The following is a 23349-nucleotide window of genomic DNA, read 5'->3' on the forward strand; positions in this document are numbered from 1 at the left end:
ATGGTGCCTGGTGCCTGCTGCCTGCAGGTTGGAACCTGGGCATAACCTGGACTGGGCGGAGCTGCAGCCTGCAGCCATGGACCCAGCTTAATCACGCTGATGGCAGTTTTATGCGATATGCTCAGACATAAACAATTTAATAATACAAGTACAAACGAGCGGCAATTTTATATTCTGATGTGGAAGGTGGAGAGGAAGTCGGGGGCCCGGAGGATGACATGCTCGAACTCCAAAATTGATAGCTTGCCATCGCCATCGACATCGGCCTCCTCGATTACCTTGTCGGCAATCTGCTGGTGCTCCTCCGGACTGAGCTCGTTCCTGGTCATTGTAGTCAGGCAGGACATGAGGTCGGCATGCCCAATGAAGCCGTCCTGATCGAAATCTGCAAAGTTATGCCAGACATATAAGTACGTTTACACACATGATGTGAGTGGGTGAATGGGTGAAAGGGTGGCTCATTGGGCATTGGGTGGGAGGATGTCTTACAAAACTTGACATGTTCTTGCACAAAAGTCAAGTGATGTGTGCCAAACGAAGTTTGCTGTGCAACCTCCTACGTAGCACCAGCCCCCCACATATTCGTATAGGTAATCGCTTGCTGCACGTTTCAATTTGTGTCAATCTAATAATGCACATTGAAATAAAGTGCAGGAGTGCAGTACACACTATCTCTCTACCTATCCGGACTACCTTGAGCTCTGAAAGTTTACCCAAAAAGTGTTTCATGCACTCGACCTGAAAGACACTTTGGACATATTCGATTGGTTCGTCCCTGCCTCTCCTTCTCTGTGGATTTTCGCCCATTAATTTCGAGTGCCAAGTGCACAATCAATTTGCACAAGGTTTTGCTCCTACTTTTATGGTGGCATTTTTGAGATTCTAATTTAAATTTCAATTAAAATGCTTATTAGAATTTATTGCTGTCCTTGAACCTTGGCCCTGCACCAAGGACTGGCGACAACAACTGTATGCGTACTGTTGTTGCCTGGCACCGCGCCACAAATTACAGTGCCGCGAGTGCGGGCCATGCGTTCCATGTAAATGCCAGAGACACAAAGGCACACACTACAACACTAACAACAACAATGAACACGCTCTGCGGAAATGCATAAACAAAGGCGAAAAATGCTGCCCAACACCAGAAGAGCCCCTCCTCTCCTTTCCACACCCACAGCCGCATCGCAGAAGTAGGGAGGGAGGAGATGGAGTTGCAGCTGGAGCTGGAGCTGAGGCATGGCTTGAGCTGCACCACAACCAAATTGCCCGAAAAGAGGAGGCCAACACTTACCATAAATTTTGAAAGCGTAGAAAACTTTAATGTCTCTCGGCGCCTGCTCGCTGAAGACAGAGAGAGCGTCCAGAAAGTCCTCAAACGACAGATTGCCCTGGCCATCGCGTGAGAAGGCCTCGCCTGGAAAATGGAAGATTGGTTAGGCGTGGAGCGTGCTCCGCTTATGCATGCTTTGGTCCTTTGTTACTCACAGATGCGACGGCGAAAGGGATTCTCACGCAACTCGGGCATCTTCTCAATGCACTCGCAGGGAACCTTGACACTCGAGGCCTGACCCTCAGTCATTTGGCGGGGCACCAAATCCGGGCGTAGCTCACGAAACCGTTTGTGGACGCTGTAACAGACGAAGTGTGAGTGGAAGGGTGCACGGTATTTTGGGTTGGATGCGATGGCAGGCTTTGTGTCCATGAGTCTGTTGTCTGTGCGTGTATATCATCCTTTTTTTTGTGTGTTGTTCTTGAACAATAGGATGCTGCCAACAATGGCAGGCGGTGCTTTGTGTGGGTCATGTGAAATAAAATAGTTCTAGCTTATTATGAAAATACAAATGGCCTACCGCAGGATCTCCTTGCGCGTGAAGAACGTGCAATCCTTGCCGAACAAATGGGAGGAGAAAGGCAATGAATGTAAAATAGAATTAAGGTCGTTCCCTTTCAAAACAGTACATCTGATGGATTGCCCACCTGGTAGTCATCCAATTGCTGCTCGGTGAATGTCACAACTTTGTTGCCCATCGCTCTTGTCCACGCCGATGCCGTTTGTGCAGACGTCGACGGCCAAACTGGTAAGTCCCGAGTGCAGAAACCGACTGACACTGGCCCATGGCGGGGGCCAGCGCCAACTTCCTCCTAAACCATAAGTTTGCATAGCTCCGGTGGCCCCGCTCTGGACACATCCTGCGGCGCCTTTCCAGCTTATGGCGCCCGCATTCGCATGGAAATTAATTAAGGAGTGTTCACGGCGTGGCATTCCATTTTCGTACCCTGTTCTCGAAGCTCTAAAAGGGTATATTGAATTCCGAAAATGTATGTAGCAGGCTTGCAGCACGATTACTACCCGACTACCAAATACTGTCACAATCAGATCATTTATACGGACTATCATTGTCTGAATGCCAATAAGTAGGATTCCGCCATATTCAACTCATTCATTCATGCAAGTATTCAGCGACTGCAGGATAAATCTTAATAACGGGTATCTAATTGTTGAACTCCTCGGCTATTGCGATGTTACTTAATTCCACATGTTCCCGTACAACCATCCTGGCACCGCCCTCATTCTCACCACTGTTAGTGCCAGTGGCAGGGCGCCGTGCCATGTATCCCGTGGTTTGTTTGCCGCTGCTGCCTTTTTCGCTGTCAAGCTGCGGTGAAAACCGTTGTTAGAGGTGCGGCCCCGGCCCGGCCCGTCCCGGCCCAAGCCCAGATCCTGGCCAGAGCTTCTAAAAAGAGCACGGAAAGCAGCGGAAAAAAAGGACTAAATTGATGTAGCACGGCAAACTGTAGCACAGTTATGTGCGCTCGACAGTCAATGCGTGCGGCTTTTAGTTGTGAGCAAACTTTATTAATTAATTTAATGCTCGGCAGCACTTTTCAATTTCACATGTCTGCTCTATGAATTTATGAAAGTGACTATCGGGCTTCGGATCCAAATCCAGCACAGAGAGCTTCGTTAGAAAGTGATGACCCAGCAGGGAGACGAGCCACGGCTGCAGCAGTTCAGCTCTAAGGCTACGCGAGCTGCGGCAAAAGGATTGGGAATTGTATTACGATTACCAGAAACCGCTCCACTGTGCGGATGATACTTACTCCTGGTCAGCGCCACCATCCGACTCGCAGTCGATTTTCACTTCCTGGAACGTCAACATAATCGAGCAGTCCAAGGCCGTGGCTCCCAGCAAGTACGCCTGCTCCGGCTGGAGTTCATCGGTGTCCGGCAGGGCCAGCAGTCCTCTGAGCGCGTCATACGTGGGCCGCGAGTGCCGGGCGTAGTTGGCTCGCCACATATAATCGAAGTGGTGCTGCAAATGCCAAGAAACGTTACCTTCCGCTAAGCCACTTGGCTGCCACTTGCTCCACGGGCCATTTAGCCGCCTTTTCGAGTCCACTTCAGTACGGGCCTCGCCTGCCGCCCCTCTTGCCTGTCAAATGGCAAAAGCCATGAGAAAAAGACAACTGAGACTCCGGCTATCTGCCATGGTCGGCTATGAAAATAAACAAGAGGCGGGGCAGACAGTCAGCGGCTACCGTACTGCGGGGACTGAGGGGGCACTGAACGGGGACCGAGCGGGGGCTAGCTTACCTTTACCAGCAATTGCAAATTCAAAATTTTTTGCAACACACAATTTTTTGGTAAGCGAAATATTTCCGCTTTGTTGATTTGTTCTTCACGTTGATTCTCATTTTCATTCTGATTCTGGTTCTCATTCCGACTTGTACTCGGAGTTGGCTGTGTTTCCGTTTCCGTTTTTGTTTCCGTTTGAGTTGCCACTGCCAACACATTGCCGCACTGTTGTTGGCTTACTGCTCCTGCAGTTGTTTCCACTTCTATTTGGGTTGGCTGTGTGTACCTTTGGGTCGTTGGTTTTTCAGCAGCTGCTCTTGTCCTCCTGGAGGATTGACCAGCATTGACAGAGTCAGAATGCCACTTTTCGGCATCGGCATCCTCCGCCCTGGCAACATTAGCGGCGCCAATTCCAGCAGCTACAACAGCTCCAGCTTTTGTCTCCATTTCCCCAATTGAAACGCGACTCTGGCTTTGACTCTGGCTGCCACTGCGGTCCCGGTCGCAGCTATGCGCTGCACTCACCCCACCGCTGTATTCCCTGAGCAGGCAGGCTACCAGCAAATGTTTTATAAGCACCATAATTTCACTGGAGAATTTCAGAGATTTTATGGCGATGGCAATGGCGATGGCGATGGCGTTCGTGTTGGCGTTGCCATTGGAACAATTTTGTTTGTTTGAATTTTCAATGCGCATTCCCATTCCCGTTCCCATTTTGTGTGGTCGTTGTCAACGTTGTGCCAAAAGGTGTTGAGACGACGCAGCCACAGAGAACGGCAGGAAGATAGAAGTTTGGGGAATAAGTGAGAAAAAGCTGGGAGGCTAGGCTAGTCGGGGGAATGAGAATGCAACCAGGAGTAAGGCAACGGCAATTTCGGCATTTGGCACTCGAGAATTTGTGTTTGGCTTTTGCTTTCTGCATTATTTATTGAATATTTGCGAATTCGCCGAATTTTGGAAGACTTTCCTTCTCTGGCTAGCTCTTGTTATGGAAATTAATGTCAACGGGCAGGGAATAAGCCAAAGAGAATGTAATTATATGAAAAGATAAAATATTTTTCAATGAATGATTGAAGTAGAATCCAGAATAAAAAGTAAAAGAGTAAAAAGAAGAAGATATGCTGCGTCGAAATGAATGGAAATTTGAAAGGATAATGCGAGGAAAGCCACCAAAGGAGACCTATCTTTGCAATTCGAGCAGACTTTTATTTTATGAGTGTTAAATGTGACCTTTGACTTGTCGGCGTATAGGAACACGTACATTTCTTCTGCCTGTCATGCGAGAGTTGTCATTCTCTCTGCCCATCAATTTCCCTTGGCATTCTCATCACTCAGGATGGGGCTGACTTACCCGGGAAAGACACGCGAGTGCAATTCATCGAAGGAAATCGAATTCGCGTGATCGCCATAAATTAAATTGCCGTCCTGAAACACACGTAAATTATTTTGTGGGCAGGCGAGAAGTGCATGCAGGGCATCAAGCATACGACTGGGTGCGCTAAAAAGAATATGGAGGAAAAACAATGAAAACAGATCACAGCATGAAAAGCCGTTTATCCGCGTACGGTGCGAATCATAACTCTAAGGATTCAAGAGTAAGTCTTGCTAAAGCATATTTGTTTCGACTATAAGCAAGTAATTCATCAAATATGTACGTCACGAATCGAGCTCACACTTGAGTCAACATTTTCATTAATTCATGAATAGACGATTTTATTAGTTTAAGCATTTTGTTAGTTGATTTATAGACTATGAAGGGATATTGAATGGGAGTCTTGATTTATCTATGCGGTTATCCGAAATAAATCAAATCGAATATACTAGTACGTAAAATGGTATCCAATCTAAGATGAATGTTTAATTTAACTGTGGTAGCACTTTCGTATTTATTATTTACTCTTTACAAGGAACTGTGGTTTCACGAGTTGCCACTATAGTTGCGGCACGCACCGGCCTGTTCATATGCATAATACTATTAAAACTTATGCATGCATGTATGTACATATGGGATATATAAAAGATGCTGGCAGACAAAAGAGGAGCAAAAGGAACGGCAACAATTTTCGTGGGGCCATAAAGGAGGTTGCAATGGTGGATGGTAAAGCTTTCGCTATAGAAATGGAAGGGGAGGTGTGGAAAGTGGCAAGTGGGAAGCGGAGGCGTAGCAGGCGGTAAACCGGAATGAAAGCGCAAGCAAATTGAATTTTGTGCACGGATGCACGCATGACTTGAAACAGCGGGCCGCAAATAAACGAATGAGGGGAGCGGAGACTGGTTTCGGATTGGGATTGCAGTTTAAGTGGACCAGACCTGGCTCAGGCCAGGACGAGGCCGAGGTCAGTCAGGGTCCTGGCATATAATAAAGGAAAAAGAATACAGAGCACACAAAAAGTGAACTTGGTGGAGCAGACAGGAAGGAGCAGGCACTAGCCGAAAGTGTTGGAATTATGAAGCACGACAGGACACGCAAATGGAGCAGATGGAAATTTATGACTCAATGTTCGTGCCAAAGAAGCGGCTGTTCCCTGCTCCTGGGTCCCTGCTTCCCACAGGAGATTCGATGACATACCCGGAGAATAACTCTAGAGGACAGTAGTCGCCCAATCGTTTGATTTTCCCGTTGCGTAGCTGTCGGAAAGAATCGAATGAAAAACTAAGGGCGTCTCTCCTATCTCCACTTCCGATGACTCACCTTTAAAAGCTGCATGCCGCAATAGCGACACCTGCACTTGCCTTGGGTCGCCTTCTCAACTCCTACTGCCTCCTGATCCTTCTCGCCCCTGCTCCTCTTTGGCATTGTCTCTGCTCCGGCTGGCATTAAATCAAATAAATCGTTGACATCACTTGCCAACTGGTGCCAGCCTTGTTTGGGTTTTATTTCGATGGCATATGTATCGCCCAGACGATGGACACCTCTTGTTCCTGCCCTTGCCGTTGCTGTTGGTCCTGCTCCGGTTCCTGCTGCTCCTGTGCCATCTCCTGTTGTGCCCTTTGCCTGCAAAATTATATTGCTTGGCTTATTTGCTCTTTTTTGCTGCCCTCTGGTGCTGCTCCGGCAGTAAATGGAGTAAAAGGGAAGTAGCCCGTGCCCGTGCCCGTTCCGTCATGTACAGCCATGAAATATTATGCCTGCCGTGTACCGCCAACTTTTGCCCCGGCGTTGATGCCATTTTGACTTGAAAATGCAACGACAAGCGCAGCTCGAGCCCAACAAAAAAAAAGGTAGGAAGGTTAAGGACGAGCCTTGAGACTATACGATATCCGGTACTCAGATTCAAAAGATATATTCAAGGTATGGTCAAGATACATTCGATGGGTAATATTCACGTTATATAACAAATTTCTGACGGAAAAGACTCGTGGATTCTTGATCTGCTTAGGCATCATAGCAGTCTTTAAATGTCCGCACGATCCAAGCGTTTGCTAAGGAATACAGACGGACTGAGATGGATCCAATCTGAGGATAACCGATTCTTGTAGCCTGTTACATTCATTCACACGAATGCAGTACACTCCCTGGGATGCACGAGTACAGGGTATATAAACTTCATGAATAAGTGGGAATGGGCAGGGAATGGGGCTATAGGTAGGACGATGGGTCAGGTTATCGCCGCTCCTGGAGTTGTTGTAGCTGTTCTTAATGTTGTTGTTGGCATTGTGACATAAAACAAAAGTTGTTGCGCTGATTGTATGATGAGTTATGGAGCCGTGGGGCCGGGCACGGAATGGAGTAAAGGACAGTGGAGTGGAGGGGCGTAGAATGGAATGAAGTGTTGTGTAGTACAGGTGGCAGATGGGATATTCTCGGTTCTCGGTTCACAGCTTGAAATTGAAAATTAACATTTAAAGCCGCAATTAAGAGGTCTTTTTATTCGGGCTCCTTGGTTTTTTTCTGGCTCGTGGCTCGTGGGTGATCCGGATCCACCGCTCTGTAGTACGCCAACAATATGGCGTTAGTTATGGCCACACGTTATATGTATATACAGTTTTCTATTTTTTTTCTCCTGGTTCGCTGGTTGTTTGTTTCCTTTGCTTGCAATTTTATTTCGGTCAATGCTTTGGCACCAAAGCCATAAATTCAATATGGACCGACCAGCGGAGAAAGCAAAAGCGCACAAATAGCCAAAAAAAAAAAAGAGAGAAAGCTCAAAAAAAAACGAAATAGATCGACTGGCCGAATACCCTCAAAGACAGTAAAAAAGCGCCGGGCTTATGGTTGAGCACTCAATCTGATATGGGGAACGAGTCAACGGAGCTACCCTTCTCGGGCCGCTTTTTGGGGGTGCAGAGCATCATAAAACTTGCAGCTATGGCGGCACTTTCAAAGCAATTTTTCCGTCTTTTATAACCACACAGCCCCAAACCGAATCGAATCGAAACGAAACAGCTAGTGGCATTGGCAGTGGACATCCTGGACATTCCGGCAAGGTTCTCCGCCAGCAACAGAAACAACAACACCAATGGCAAGTAACACCAACAAAGTGTTTACACTGTTGCCCACTTTAATTCAAAACAAAGAACCGTTGATTTATGTGCCTTGGCCAGGGTCCACGGCATGGCCGATGGTTTAGTAACTGAAAGTGGGCTCTGGCTCGGGCATGGTCGGGATACCTAGGCACAAAGGCAAACGTAACCGCAACGGCAGCGGCGGTAGCGGCGGTAGCAGCGGCGGGTGTGGCGGCAGCTAACGTGTCCTGCACATATGGCCAAAAATGCCAATATTGTCCTTGTACAATTTATTTGGACAGCAGCAACACGGGACTGGGCTGGGCTCCATCTCCATGTCCGCCTCCGTCCAAACAGCGGAACAGCAGCATCAGCATCAGGGAGCAGCTACGATGGCAACTCACCTGTAAATTTCCAAGTAAAACGTCGAGCGTGGCAGGCAATTGGGTCACATCTGGCAGGAGCAGCCCGAATGGTCCCACAAATTCCTTATCCAGACGCGCAACTGCAACGAAAAAGATGAAAAAAATGGATAAAGCGAAAGATGAAGGCAAGCGGCGGCTGAATGAATGTAAAGTGCAAGCGCCAGCATCCGACTAAAGCTCCGGTTACGGCGATTATTGATATATAGACGCCGCTGGGTTAGACTGCCTCGTGCCTCCATCGCCACTGCCGCTGCTGCTGTTGCTGCCGCCGTCTACTTCGGCGGATGATAAATTGTTGGCTAGTGCAGCGTGCAACGTGTAGCCTGTTGCTAGCTGCTAGGCATAAGCCCAATTTTGATATATGGCCACGACTATTGGGCCAGCACACACTCACTGACGGCCTCTACTAATCAGTCCCCAGAGATGGCAAACGAAACTGGAGCAGAGGAGCATCCATCTTTGTGTGTGTGTGTGTGTGTGCATCGTAAACGTCAGTGAAAGGGACTAGTCAGGTCTGGTTCGGTCCGGTCTGGTCTGGTCTGGTCTGGTCTGGTAGGGGACAGAACGGAGCACTAAACTGTTCGTTTATGATTGATTGCAGTGGCTCTAAAAGGCTTTGGACAGCGGCCAGGACGAAGGCAGGGACAGCGACAAAGGCCAATGCGATGCACTGCAGCGAAAGCTGATCAAATACAAAATTGTTGCCACAATGAGCAAACACCAGCAGACACACACACAGAGAACAGTGGATACTCTTTAAGTATTCTAAGCTTTAAGCTTCTAAAATGACATTATAATAAGGGCAATATACATACGTAGATGCTATATTTCCAAATAAATTAGAGTTTCCTGTAGAATTGACATCTGATAGGGTGGAAACAACTTTTAGTTGGCCCCGTGCTGGAGACCATGCTATAATCACTGCCCGATACCATTTCTCTAGCAACTTTCTTAGTTCCATTTATCACGACTTGCCTGTAAAAGTACTCACCCGGTCTGTGGGCGCGTATGTGCTCGTTTATCCAGAATCTATCGTCTTCCTTTGGTATGGCAACAATATCCGCTCCGCAGACAAACTCATTTCCTAATAGACGGCACATTATCCCGATATAAGCCATAAAATCCGGCATTGTCAAGTCGCCAGCTGAAAGGGCGTCGAGGAGGAGCCCGAGAGAACACAAGAGAAATGTGGATAAATGAAATAAACACATTTGATGCAATGGCCAAAAGATGCACAATAGATAGAGAGATTCCCGGAGAGATGGGCAGATGGAAGGAGTGAAAGGGAAGATTCAGCCAAGCGGGCAATACCCAAAGCACAATACACAAATTGGCTGGCTAGAAGGCCCTAGGAGATGGAGCAGCAGCTTGCCTTGGTGTTTGAAGTTGCACGCAACCATTTCCTGTCCAACAAAAAATGAAATGTGAGAGTAGCGTGGAGCCAACAATAAAAAGTATTCTTACATACTATACATACGAACCTTTTACGGTTGATGCCCGGGCTCGGGCTCCAGCAGTTGGATCGGACTGCTCTTCCGGCCGCACAATCTCTTCCGTCTCCTCTGCCCCCTCCGCCTGCTTCTGCTGCTGCTGCTGCGGCGGCGGCTGCTGTCTGCTGGATATCATTTTTGGCAAACGTAAAACTTTTTTAAATTGCGGCAAGGCAAGCACCAAATTTGCATTACCCTCCGCCCGATAGATCAACTCAATTTGGCGCAGTTCCATCTCCGCGGGCAGGTCCAGCAGGGCGTTCAGAGTCTTAGCTGACTGATGCCAGTGCTTGGCGGGTGCCTGCGCTGTTGGGGCAGCAGAAGGGGCGGCTGGCACAGCTGTCATGGCTTATGCGCGGGTGTTTCTGGTTCGTTGGCGTTGTCCAAATGCAACCGGCGCCCTCTTCTTCCTCGGTCTGTGGCGCCCCAGTGTTGATGATTGCCGATTGTGGCTTGTTGTGGTTGAGTTCTGCGGCTTTTCCACTGCTTTAGTTGTTGTGGCTGTGGCTGTGACTGTGGCTTTGACTGTAGCTGTAGCTGTGACTGTTGTGTTTGTCCTTTGGGGCACATTTATTGACCGCCGCGATAAGATGCAGCAGCCAAGAAGTCGTCGCCGGCTTAAAACAGAAGAGCCACAACCATTGAATTGGCCCCTAAGCGGTTTATTTCAGCTCTGGTTGTTATTCCATAGGCAGTCATTTGTGGTTAGCCTCCCGCAGGCAAAGATTAGCCGATTAATCTGATCAAATTATGGATATGTCTGAGGTAAAGGGGACAAGGACCATTTCGGAACTCACTGTTGCTTCTAGGTCTACTTCTCACACTATAAATTAAGCCAAATTTACATACATATGTACGTCTTTAGAATTCTATAAAAATGCGCCACTCACTTTTTCGGGGCTTCAGCTGCTCGAAGACTCACCCGCACCTGTCTTTAGCAGCCTCAGTCAATGGTATTCGAGTTAAATCAGACTTCGATCTCCAGCTATCGGCTTTAGTTAGATTGTTTTTTGTTTAATGTTTATTCAATAAAAATAGCGCAAATTTCGAAAAGACACAAGGGACGAACAGCTGTTGACAGAGTGATCGCGGATTTATCGTCGGACCCTCAGAAATATACCGAAACATACCGCCTCATTTTAAAAATATACCGTAAATATACTGACGAATTCAAGTTCTATTTTACATATTCCTACTTTGATCTTCCGTTGAATATTACTAGCTATATAAAAGATTTAGCCATGCCCACATAATTTTATAAGAGTGATGAATCAATTTCCTACTTGATTGGCTTAATTTAAATAATTGCAATTATTGGATTTTTATATAACGTTGAACATTAAATTTTCAAAATTTTCAATTTTTGAAAAGAAAAGAGGAGCAGCTGTTGATCTTGCATGTTCAGTGTGTACACACCACCGAAAGGAAATACCAAAGTATTTTTCGTCAAGACCAAATGTGACCATCGCTTCCTTGGCGCACACTTCTAACAATTCAAAAACAGGGCTGAAATGTTTCACATATTTAAGTACTATTTATTTGCGTTGTTTCATTTGTTCCGTTTAGTTTTTGCGTATGTACTGAGTACGGTCCGTTTGGATGAGGGTATGGCCGCCAGCATTCAGCACTTGGGTAGCTAATTGAACGAAAGGTGCATTGATAAGCAATCAATTCCATCTAAGAAAAACGTTTCCGATCACTTACCAGCCTCCGCCGTCGTGAGGGCCGCAATGAGAGCAAATACAAAGCCGCATATCTTCAGGCAGTTCATGTTTAAGCTGTACAATCTGGTTCTACAATGATTATCCGACACTGAGACGCGACTCTTATATACCCGCCAGTGCTGAGATTGCGAATGCACTGGTTGGGTTGGGAGTGCGGATGGGAATGCGATTCGGTTCGGAAATTCCATTACTATAAAAATTCCCCAGGGTCATAATCGGGTGCTCCATAGCACTGATAATGCGATTGCAGCCAATGTGTGGAGGAACACAATACAGATCAAAGTATATTAGATCTATCTATCTAAAAGGTTACCAAATTTCAACTATTTTTTTTATTGGTACCAATTACACCGAATTTCATTTTAAGTCTTGTATCCAAAATACATAATGTGAACACTGTATTATTCATATATTATTATATAATCGACGCTTCTTAATAAACCTTTTTTCGAAATAGGACATTCATTTTGTTATAAAATAGATTTGAAAGCAATGCGGAAGTATCGATTTCATCTTATCTATTGATCGTTCAATCGATATGGGAACTGCACTCAAAGAAAAAAGGCCTGAGCTCCGAATATTTATACTTCGACTTAAATATTTATGCATTATATTTTCCCCGATAGTGGAAATATTATAACGGATATGTTACCGTAACATATTTCCTTCACATTGATTTATTTAGTTAAAATTGGCATTCATAAGTCTTATTTGCGCTCCCTGGTTTTAACTTACATTAATATAAAAAAATATCCGCTCTATATTTCATATCTAAATATGCTTATATATAAAAATGGAGTGAACAATTTATGGGATTTCATGCATATAGAACCCCATCTCGGCCGATTTCGCTCAAATTTTGTTTCAGTTGTTCGTATTTGCCAGGAGAATGTTTTTACGAAAGAATGTACATATGTATATAAATATATTTATATATTTTTTAAAATCTCAGCCGTGCCTCAGGCGAAGTGCCAATTATCATAGTAGGAGATCAGTTCCAAACTCGTGATATTATTCTCCATCGACGAAACTATTACTTGAGTTATCATCCTCATTTCTTATCCGTGAAACCACAATCTGTGTCACAGCGAAACGTGGCAGGGCCCGCGCTTTCATATTTAAATTAAATACATTTCCCACAAATTTAATATAATATATTCATTTTAAAGTGTATATTTAATTAATTATATTTAATTTCACTATGTTTTTATTCAAAAACCGAATATTTATTTTTAACATGGGTGTGTTTCTGTTTACTATTGCCATAGTAGTTATATGGGTTTCGAATCAATTTTTATTGGAGTTCCAATGAATGACTTTTACTAGCATTTCTAGAGAAATATTGCACCTCCAAGTTGCACACAATAGTACTATGTATTATACGTGATACAAATCATTTCTGTTTATAATAATACTGAACGTGATTGTAAACAGATCTCTCACAGCCTTACAATGTTCTCTGTTTATAAACAGTACTAGTTTTTCGTAAGTATATATATAGAAATGCATGTATGTATGTACATAGGTACGTTTTCAGATTACAGTCAGCAGTAATAGAATGCGTAGAAAACCCAGTCGGGTCCGGTTCTCGATTAACACGAATCGCATTGCACAAAACAGAAGGCGAAGCTCTGACTGACGCCTAAGAGATAAGCAGCTCTTTGAACCTGTGCAATCCCCCGATCTGGGAGGAGGGAATTTCCCAGTACCAGCACGAGCACACTCTGCAGTCGGTGCCCGCTGAGCTATAAAAGATCGGGCCGATCGTCAGTGGGGCATCAGTATCACAGTCGTACCGAAAACCAAAACAAAATCAATATGAAATTCTTCCAAGCCGCTGCCCTGCTCCTGGCCATGCTCGCCGCCCTGGCCAACGCGGAGCCCGTTCCCAAGCGTAAGTAGGAGAATGGGAGGACTAATTTTGAATAAACTTCATTTAAATAAATATACGCATATCCTTTTGCAGCTGGAACTGTGCTGGTCCAGACGGACAATGTCCAGTACATTCGCACCGGCTAGAACATCCCGAGTTACCGTACAAGGACTACAAATGTTTGTGTTGACCGACGGAGTTGATTTTCATGAATAAAAACGGATTGCCAAGGAAATGAGAAAATAAATATGCTTGTCAAAAGGAATTGTGCATTTTCATGGATACATTTTTGCAGCTAGTGTACATTTTGAGATAGTTAGTTCTACTGAAACGAGAGCTTGTTTGTTATCACCTTTCAGAGATTGATTGATGCGCACCTGCCTTGACTTTGTCGCTTATATTTACACCCGGTACATTGCCCTGCTACCCCGTCTGGACATGTGTCGAGTACTCGCACAGAACTTGTTATTCGCATCCAAATGGAAATTGTTCAAAGCTCGTTTTAATTGTTTGACTTGCAAACTGCTGACGGAACAGCCAGCGGCTCTGTGGCAGGGACTGGAGCTGCAGCCATTCGAAAACAGCTATACATACACTACACACTGGCTTCTCGGGGAACAAGATACGGGGTAAACCTTAAACAATTTTCCAAGTGAAAACTATTCGGTCGTCCTGTTTCGGCCACAGCTTCTGCCATTGTTCCGCTTTGTGTGTGGCGTCAGAGTCATAGTGGCGCCACGCCACACCATACCCAGCATACCCCCCACCCCCTGCCCCGCCACTATATGGTTCGTTACTTCAACAATTATTTTAAACTTTTACCGCAAATATTTCCTTGGTTGGTTTTACGCCTGAAATAAATCGTAATAGAAGCTGCCGCAGCGCGACGCTCCGTCCGGTTAACAGTTCAAAAAGTCTAGCGGCGACAAGGCGGCAGAGTAAGGGTAAGGTCTGGCAGCTGGCGGTAAGTAATTTCTTAAGTGTAGCAACCAAATATAATATAATCCTTTTGATATTCCACCGGAGGAATTCCTGGATTTACCGCTGGGCCCAGCCAATAGCTTCCTATTGTCCGTGTTTGAAGTAGCCGAGAGCCAGCTAGTATGCAGCTCTAGCTCTCCCTCCCAGCCATTGTTTTGGACCGGCAGTCAATAAATGAATACCGATTGGGTGGGCAGGAGTGGGTGGCCTTCTTCCTGGTCCCTACCACAGTCTACCGGATGGTTTGAGGAATTTGCCGACTTGCGCCAGCGGCTCCAGAGTCCGTCCCGTTGTGCTCCGCTCATTTCGGTTGGTTTCGGTTGGCTATGACGGCTGATTTCAAAGGGAATATCTGTAGGGAGTATTTTGGCGGAACTTTTAAGCCAATCAGTATTCGATTCCCTTTTTGCCCAGCAGGCGTTTATTGAAAATTAATTTAGACAATTTTTACTACGGCCGGGTCGCTGCAGCTCTACCACTGCCAGCCCCAAGGCATTCCAGTGATTTTTGCCCTGCAGGAAAACAAAGCGAACAATTTCTCCAGGTGAGCTCGTGCTCAGTCAGCATTTTTCCTTTTTTTTCCACTTTGACTACGTTCTGATGCCCCAGTGGAGTACGCAGACAGCCAGTCAAATACTCCATGTCTGCCAGAGCCACAGAAAGAGGCACGGTCAGAGGCGGAACGGAGGCACTTACGCTTACGTCGGGCAAATTAGGGTATCAAATGCTCAACCGCTTCTCAGGCATTTCCAAGCATCGCAAAAATGGAACTTTCAAGTTTGATGTTGGAATTGATTTGAATTGCACAGGCTTTAGGCACGTGATACACTCCTCCAGAGAAAGGAGAAAGGTTTTAAGTATGAAACCATGCTTAAATAATTATTGAACTATGTAGTAGAGAACGACATTTACGTGTATTTATGTATTTACTCGTACCCTCGAGGGTAGAAGACTAATAAAATTCCATCTTTTAAACACGGAACACCTCTGGGGAAAAAAATTAACGATTGCGATGAGTATTTTGTATTCGTACGAGGAGATAAGCTTGTCAATAAATGTGGAAATTGACGGAGCGATTCCCCAGCGGCTGCTCCTTGCGTGCGTTGCAGTGGATGCTGGTGCCATCGCGACCACAGAGGGTAGAGAACTGGGACACTTGCTGCGAGCTGATGGCGAAGATGTAGGTGCAGATCAGCCACTTGGTGGGTAGGACCTGGGCACCGTTGTCGTAGGTGCCCTCGTAGCTGTAGAAGTTACTGTCGAAGGGCTTCATTAGGGAGGCTAGGTCAAAGGCCGGCAGTTCCATTTGCGAATCGGGACGAGCGATGCACCGAAGGTTTTCGGTGATCGTGGTTAGGGGGCCGTTCCCATTCCCCATTATAACAAACAGATAGGAGACCGTCACGTACTCGAAGGGGACGTGGTCCTGGTTGCAGCGGTGCAGCACCTGCATCTCCAGCGAGAACTTCATCGAGTCTATTGAGTGCTCGGCGCGCAGCGGGCCCCACTTGAAGCACGCCTCCACGAAGTGGTACTCTCCCGGCAGGTCGCCCCCGCTCAGTTGGGGCACCAAGTATGGCTCGCAGCAGATACGCAGGATCACCGTGCTGCCGTTGTTCTCCAGCAGCATGGCCAGGGGCATGTCGTCGTAGTGTTTCCAGTCCAGGAGGCTGCCCAGCTCCATTTTGCGCGCCATGCTCCGCACAATGTTAATGGGCGTCGGCTGTGGGGCCAGCTTCCGCTGCTGCTTCTTGGGGGCTATGGCCATAGCCACCTTCCGGATCATGAGGCCGCCCGCTCTCACGATGTTGAGAAACGCCAGGGACATAATGCAGCTGACCAATATCTTCAAGATCGCCGAATGTTGCACATATTCCATCACCAGGTTGAAGCCCTGCATAAACTGCAGCCAGAAGTCGATAATCGGGGATAGCATCCTGATGAAGTGGGTATTTTCGATTTAAGAATCTCACAAATACAAAATATAATGCTTCGAAAAAATAGAATGCTTCGAATAAGTTTAAAGTTAAAAGGCAAGTGAATTATGATCACGAATAGCAAATATTACATAGATACAGGTAAGACGCAGGCAACATGTACATAGTTTTTAGAATAATGAAGCTAACCCCATTTCCTAAGGCAGGCAATCAAAAGTACCACCAATTCATTGTGAGAAAAGGGAATAATATAATCGCTAAGGAGTGGTACATATCTACAATGTTTGCAGAGGATATGTCTGTCTTCCAAATGAGCAACTACCAATGGTATTACCATTCAAACACATACAGAAACTGGGCTCATAAGCAGGGCTCACTGCAGCTGCAGCAGCAAAAAGCCACCGAATGGGCAAACATGTTAATTTAAATAGGAGCCAGTTGGTCCACTTAATAAGATGGCTCCAGCCATTGATTCACACAATCAACTAATTGCTCAACAAGAGCCCAGTGCCGTAACAGGGTTCAGACGTGGCGTTCGAATGGGCAGAGTCCGGTCTCTGCAATAAGCCATGAGCATAATCTAATCGGGGCGACCCGGACTTTGATCGGTAAAGGAGGGGGCTGCTGCCACTCAAGACGAGTCAGGTGAAGCATGCCAATGTTGAATTTGAGGCGAGTCACAAGTGGAATGTAAATGAAGTTTCCGCCATTCGAGTTGCAATTGACTTGGGCCCGGGCTCCAACTCGTTCTCTGTTTCGGAGACCAGGACCCGGAGACCCTGAGATAAGAGAATGATCGAATTATTAATTACCAATTGTGGGTCGAACAAGGTAGACATGAGCTTGGTCAGCTATTGACGGTCACACTTACCACTATCCATGAGTGCTTGTGTGGGTGATTGTGATTGGGGGCGAATGGGGGTGTGTGTTCGCCGGCTTTGAAGTTTTGTTTCTCCGAAGTGAGCCATTCCAGACCACACGAAATTGTGACCCGACCCCAATGGCCAGGAATTCATGGGTTTGTCCTTTGTTTGGGCCACGGTGGATCCATTGAAAGCGCTGAGCCATAAAGCAGATAGGCCTGGGACAACGATGTCGGTTTATGGGACTTTATGGGACCAACAAGAGGCAGCACACACACACACACACACACACACTCGAATGCACAGCTGTGCCTATAGCAACTTATATAAATAGCTATCCCCGTAAACGGGTAACGCACACAGGAGAAACGAGTCGAGTCCGGGTCCGGGACTGGGACTGGGACTGGGTCTGGGTCTGTTGTGCTCTGGTCTGTGGCTGGTCCTGCATCCTGGATGCCAAAGTTCTCGGCGCGTGCTTCATAAAATAGTCATAATGCATGTTTTTATGAAATATGAAGTGGCCAAAAAGTTGCTGCCCCAGCACAACCAGCATCGCTCTGCACCGCCCCGCACCACTCTTACCCATCCACCTATCCACCGTTCGGGAGTCGTAGTCTGGCCTATTTTCTGCATATTCCTGAGCCAAAACCAAAATGTAAATATTTTGCCATGTAATTATTTGTATACACTACCGGAAATCCCCTCTCTCACTCCACTCACTCTCTCGCTGTGTGCGTGTGTTTGTGCAGTCTTAAATGTATTAGTGAGGCCATTAAAAGTTGCCAAGTCGTCCTCACGGGAGCTTAAAGCCAAAGAACTGAAATTGCATTGGGATTTTGAGCTTGTCGTCTATAAAATAATCATCTACTGCCAGCCAAATTAGACCAGAAGGACTTTCCAGTTTTGGCTGTTTAAAATTTGTTGACTGAACGAAATATTATCGCCGAGAGATCACGGTTGAAGATCGAATGTGAAATTTATGAGCAGATATTTCTGGTTACTCAATATAGACATTTATTCAAGTCCATTGTAGGCTGCTCATTACAATATTCATTTTGTTTTTTGTTTTACTCTTACGTACAGATTTCATTGAAACACTTAGTGATTGGTTGCTGGAATAAATGGAAAGCTGGAAGTGGCTACGGCAAATGTGTATTGTTTTAGCAATATTATGGTGCAAAAATTAGCTCATGGCTTTCCTGCGGGAATTGTATATTCCATTACTTTGAAGCTGTGATTGCTTGGAGTCCCACGTCGTTCTGTGACCTCAGTTCAAACATGACTCCCACTCCTACGCGGCGAGATCCCTTGGAGAAGATTACTCCCTTGGAGAAATTGAGGCTTCTGTGTTCGCTTACGCTGATGGGAATGCCGTTAAAAGTTGCCGCTAGTAGCTTCTGGGCCTCCCCAATCTCCTGGTCCTAACCAAAAGGGTTCTACTTTCCACTTCGCCCTCGCAAATGCGATCGATTTCTTGTTTGATTTCCAATGGCGATACCTCTTTGAATGTACTATGGTCCAACGACTATAGTCGTTAGACGGTGGGAGAAGATTGCTATCCGCTGAACCTGGCATTTTCCTGGCCTGTATCTGTATCTATTGTACTGCTGTGTATCCGGAGATCTGCTTTGTCGCCCGTAGCACGTCCTTTCAACTAGGACCAATATACTAGATGGATATTGGCTGGGAATATTCCAAGTTAAAACTGTGTGTTTTTGTTGGCCGTCATAATTTCATTGTAGTTACGAGTCAGAGCTAAAATAATGTCAAACGCACAACGGAAGCGAGAGAGTCCTGCTAGACTCCTGAATGAACCTCCTTCTGTTCTCCTGCGATATCACACTAATTACTGCCATGAGGTGAGGCCATAATAATGCATTTATCACGCTCTAACTTTTGTTGCACTTTCCGGTGCAAATATGTATTTTCAGAAAACTTGCAACGCGACTCGAACGAAGAAACCCAAGGACACTTGTCCGAGGAGTGAAGCCTGATTTGTTGGTGCCAAAAAGTTCGCTACTTTTATTCTTTCCTTTCCTGCTCCAGCGATGTTCCCATGCGATATCGGAAGTACAGTTCTTAATAATGAACCAATAAATTAAAAAATAAATTCCAACATTTGCTAGAATTCTCTTAGATGGTCTGTGGCATTTATTCCGTACCTCCTTCTCATTTGTATGGAATTTTTATCATATTCATTTTAGCACGGGTCCTCTTTCTGCTTTGGGAAGATACTTTGTTTCTATTAGAATAGGACGCGAAGGAGCACATGATATCAAATTTGTAATACAAAGAGTTATTAATCTCCTCCGTTTGCGCAATGCCGCTTGGAATTGCTTGTTTACTTGGAATTATGCAAATTTCGGCACAATCACAGAAGCGATGAGACCCAATGACAAATACCCCCACCCCGCCCAAAATCTCCTTCATCCGAAATGCATCTCATTTCTCCACGAACCTGCGGCCTTCTGCCATCCACCCCCGACTGTCATCTCCTTGAGTGCTTACTTTTCGTTGGAAATTGAAAAGAAATTATTATAACTTGTATTTGCATTGCCCTGGCTGCCTGGATCTCTCCCAAGATGGGGCTGCCTCAGGCACAGTTTGCTGCTAAAAGTTTTCGGCTTTTTGGACAGCAAAAGTCACGGCAAAAGGCTCCATGACCATGACCAGCCAGTCTGAAGAGAAGCCCTATGCGAGTACGTGCAGTTTAGAGCGGAATTCATTCCCCTAACTCTAACTGCGATGGATCTTCCTGCCCTAGCAGCCCATGCTACGGGGTTTGTTATTAAAAAACTTTGCGCCGAGTGCGTTCCATGTTTGGTTCTACTCGGGCTTTTTTTTTCCCAAAGATAGTTAAAGTTCAAAATTAAAAGGATTAGGAAAGGACGGGATGCTGCATGGGATAAAATAACATGGTAGTCTATTTGATGGTAAGGTAATCCTTCTTGACCCGGAAAATTTGGGTTTACGGGAAAGTTTTTTGATTGCAAACTTTTGGTGGAGTGCCGGTGCCCGGAAACGGCGACAAATTTCTCGTTTTTTTTTTGTTTGGATGATAAGCAAGCAGTTGACAAACGAACTTATTCAAGCAGTGTGAACCACTTGATTGGCAAGCAGTTTTCCCAGTTTTTTCAGGTTGGAATGTTGATTTGATTGCATTTCCGCTTTGCAGGTGGCAATTGTTTATGCAAGAGCTTTTCCCAAATGAAATCTAATGCAGTTTCTAATAATACCCCGAAGAGAGAGAGGAGCAGTGAGGACCCTGCAGAACTTTGCCAAGATTTTCTTTTGTGCCATTCGAAACTTTTGCACATTGGCCTTTTACTTCCCTCTTCCCATATCTGTGTGTGCTTTTGTTCAAGTTCAAAATTGAAAAGCAAAACTTGGACCATCACCTCCCGCAGTGGAGCCGGAGCCAATTGAAACTGCATTTGTATACAATGCATTCGAGCCGTCCAAAGTTGGGGTTCTCTGTGTTCAGTGTGGGTCTGTCTATATGTCGCATCAAGCTGTCGACACTTTGCTTTGCCTCTGAACTATACATTCCCCTACCCCCAGCCATTAGTTGTTGTTTATCGGAGCGCAAAAGTTTTGGGACGAAAAGTTGGAAGAAGTTATTCCTCCAGGGGGCTGGAGTAAAAACTATTAAAAGTGTATCGACGACTCATTTGAGCCATGGCCATTTTTTAGTCAAGCTTATCGAATTACACGGACTACGAAAGGAGGGAGTAGAGACAGCGAGTCGAATGATAACCATGTTTATGCCACTTTAATATTCCATTTCCTGCTGCCTGCTGCCTGCGTCCTGCTCGTTTTGTTGCTTTTATTTCTACTAAGTGTGAGCCAGCGACTGGAGCAAAGTGAAAGCCAAATCAATGACAAAGTGCAAGTCGAAAGGTTCAGTGGATGACGGCAAGTGCCAAGGATAAAGCATTTTGCATGCCAACTAACTGATCCAACAGAACCACTGTGTGAGTATGCACGGACACGGACACGGACACTACTCCTGCAGTTTGTCGATGACTGCTCCGACTCGGGCTCCTCCTACCAAAAAGTTTCTGAGAAGGCAAGGGAACAGGGTACTGGTCATGTCAATGGACGCAAAGTGTCCATGCTACGTGACTGACATTAAGTATTGGCATTGCCCTTCCGTGGCACTTCTTCCTGGCCATTCTCATTCCTTTTTCCATCTTTTCGCCTCCACCACGTTTATTACTCGTGCAAAAATCATGCAAATGTCCTGGCCAAAGGATGCTGGGCGGACCAGCGTGGCTTATGGCAGATTTCGAGCAGGACAAAGTGTCCTATCGTCTAATGGTAATGGGTCTTAAATGCGCCTTTCAACCTTGCCAGCTGCATGACACTGGCGGTGGATCGTCATCGTCGCATCCCTATAGAAGAGGAAGGCCAACGTGAAAATAATGTGTCAAAACATAAAAGAGTAGCCGGGTTGGCCGAGAGGCACTCAATTTGAGTGCACTTGTTAACGGCGAATGCTCAAAAAAGGAAGTCCAAGGAATCTCCGAAATATGGTTGACATCATTTTGGAGTAGAAAGTGGAGCTCGTTTCCAGCTACCACTCGTCGGGTCACAAAAGACAGTTAAGATCAGTGAAGATTTATGGGGAAAGTGGCTGTGTGGCCAGGAAGGCAGTCAAAATTGTAATTATTTTATAAAGCAAGCAGTAAATAATTTGAAAATGTGAACTGCTTACGAGTATATAAGTGAGGATGAATGTAATCTAATCCGTAGTGCGTAGAGAGGAAGCAGTACTTATCAAGGCATTACATATTTTCTAAGTGTATTGTCAAAGCAGTATGGAAAATAATCCTTATAAAGCAGTGCCGCTCCTTGAATCTACGCCAATCAGTTTGCCATCACGACCATTCGTCCTGCCATTACCATTTCAATTCCCTGCACAATTTCATTTACATTTTATCCTGCATTCTCAGTTTTTCCTTCTCGGATTCTACGCGATTCTCAATGAGGGAAAACAAATAATTTTCTTTCTTTCATTTGCAGCATTTGCACTCTGGAATTGAAGCGCTTTGCCTTTGTCGCTGGGTTCCCTTCCCCTTTCCCTTTCCCGCTCCGTTCCGCTCCATCTCTCACGCTTTCATTTGCCCTTGGCGGTCGCTCACGCTCAATGGTGGCCTGGACCTGGTCGCGAGTCGCTGGGATCTGGGATCTGGGTCTGCCGTTGGCATTAATATGCAAAGTATGATATGCAGTTGAGCTGCGATTTGTTGCACTCGATTGAGTTGGCTGCAAATTTGCATGCAGCAAATATTGAAACGCCAGCCACGTGCCACACCAGGCCAGAGACGAGGAGAGCGAGGACTGCGGGAGCGAAGCAAAATATTTGCACTTCATTAATGTTGTGCCATGAGAGTGTCATCGAAATTGGATTTGTCAATTCTAATCGTATTATGATTTGTGCATTGTAAGTAGCAGTTGCGTCACCTCCTACCAACAGCTACAATTTGTGGCAAGCAGCTGAAAAGTTCATTTTACACTTGGTTAGCCCCCATCCCATACACACATATTTTGTGGACCATTCGCGGTGCATTTCAATTAGAGCCGCTCTGCTCTCCAGCCATCGCACGTGTGGCACATTGTCAGGGCCCGCATGTGGCATTGCCCTTAGCTCAGGATGGTTCAGGAAACGGTGGAAGCGGTGCGCGTGCCTTTCGCCAAGCGACACACGACACACGACCTGCGGGCAGCGGGCGGCGGGCGGCGGGCAGCGTCTGCAACAATTCCTACCTGTTGAGCCACGCCCTGAACCGGAGGACACGTGTGCATTAAGCTAGGGGCATGCGTTGGCAAAGAGTTAACATGTTGATCTATCTCTCCCGCTGGCTGCGACACGAGTCGGAAAGCGGTACAGACGGAAGGACCGAAGGACGGAAAGACGAAAAGCCGGAAAGGTGCAAAAATGCAATGAACTCGAAAAAATATGTGTATGCTCGGCATCAATGAATTTGTCGAAATACTTTGCATAGCCGGCTTAACCATGGATTTTCTCGC

General features: G+C 45.9%; 5 protein-coding genes across 10 annotated transcripts; 1 reads left to right on the forward strand and 4 right to left on the reverse strand.

Annotated features, from left to right (window-relative positions):
- Positions 1-106: 106 nt before the first annotated feature.
- Positions 107-2638, reverse strand: Cib2 (Calcium and integrin binding family member 2). 2 transcript variants are annotated; one of them, XM_001360937.4, is made up of 5 exons: positions 1978-2638; positions 1851-1885; positions 1486-1628; positions 1292-1414; positions 107-385 (listed from the first exon to the last, which is right to left on the reverse strand). In XM_001360937.4, exons 1-5 carry the CDS (start codon positions 2026-2028, stop codon positions 168-170), a joined length of 570 nt encoding a protein of 189 aa, XP_001360974.2. In that variant the 5' UTR covers positions 2029-2638; the 3' UTR covers positions 107-167. The 2 variants fall into 2 exon arrangements, with proteins under 2 accessions (XP_001360974.2, XP_015039920.1); XM_015184434.2 differs by lacking the exon at positions 1851-1885.
- A 137-nt stretch (positions 2639-2775) lies between these two features.
- Positions 2776-11139, reverse strand: Ipk1 (Inositol phosphate kinase 1). 5 transcript variants are annotated; one of them, XM_033377625.1, is made up of 11 exons: positions 10867-11138; positions 10736-10761; positions 9930-10677; positions 9440-9592; positions 8428-8528; positions 6270-6572; positions 6147-6205; positions 4929-5075; positions 3596-4166; positions 3103-3314; positions 2776-3033 (listed from the first exon to the last, which is right to left on the reverse strand). In XM_033377625.1, the coding sequence occupies exons 3-11, from the start codon at positions 10282-10284 to the stop codon at positions 2862-2864; spliced, it is 2073 nt and encodes a 690-aa protein (XP_033233516.1). In that variant the 5' UTR covers positions 10285-10677; positions 10736-10761; positions 10867-11138; the 3' UTR covers positions 2776-2861. The 5 variants fall into 5 exon arrangements, with proteins under 5 accessions (XP_033233516.1, XP_033233515.1, XP_015039924.1 ...); XM_033377624.1 differs by having other exon boundaries at positions 10861-11138; XM_015184438.2 differs by having other exon boundaries at positions 10829-11138.
- A 306-nt stretch (positions 11140-11445) lies between these two features.
- On the reverse strand, positions 11446-11801 carry Dso2 (Daisho2). The gene is made up of 2 exons (XM_015184440.2): positions 11643-11801; positions 11446-11574 (listed from the first exon to the last, which is right to left on the reverse strand). The coding sequence occupies exons 1-2, from the start codon at positions 11707-11709 to the stop codon at positions 11501-11503; spliced, it is 141 nt and encodes a 46-aa protein (XP_015039926.2). The 5' UTR covers positions 11710-11801; the 3' UTR covers positions 11446-11500.
- A 1598-nt stretch (positions 11802-13399) lies between these two features.
- On the forward strand, positions 13400-13800 carry Dso1 (Daisho1). The gene is made up of 2 exons (XM_002138483.3): positions 13400-13556; positions 13629-13800. Exons 1-2 carry the CDS (start codon positions 13481-13483, stop codon positions 13679-13681), a joined length of 129 nt encoding a protein of 42 aa, XP_002138519.1. The 5' UTR covers positions 13400-13480; the 3' UTR covers positions 13682-13800.
- A 1608-nt stretch (positions 13801-15408) lies between these two features.
- On the reverse strand, positions 15409-16565 carry CAH14 (Carbonic anhydrase 14). The gene has a single exon (XM_001360936.4). It carries the CDS (start codon positions 16450-16452, stop codon positions 15565-15567), a length of 888 nt encoding a protein of 295 aa, XP_001360973.2. The 5' UTR covers positions 16453-16565; the 3' UTR covers positions 15409-15564.
- Positions 16566-23349: the final 6784 nt, after the last annotated feature.

This window comes from Drosophila pseudoobscura, chromosome 3 (assembly GCF_009870125.1).
Source record: "Drosophila pseudoobscura strain MV-25-SWS-2005 chromosome 3, UCI_Dpse_MV25, whole genome shotgun sequence".
Lineage (NCBI taxonomy): Eukaryota > Metazoa > Arthropoda > Insecta > Diptera > Drosophilidae > Drosophila > Drosophila pseudoobscura.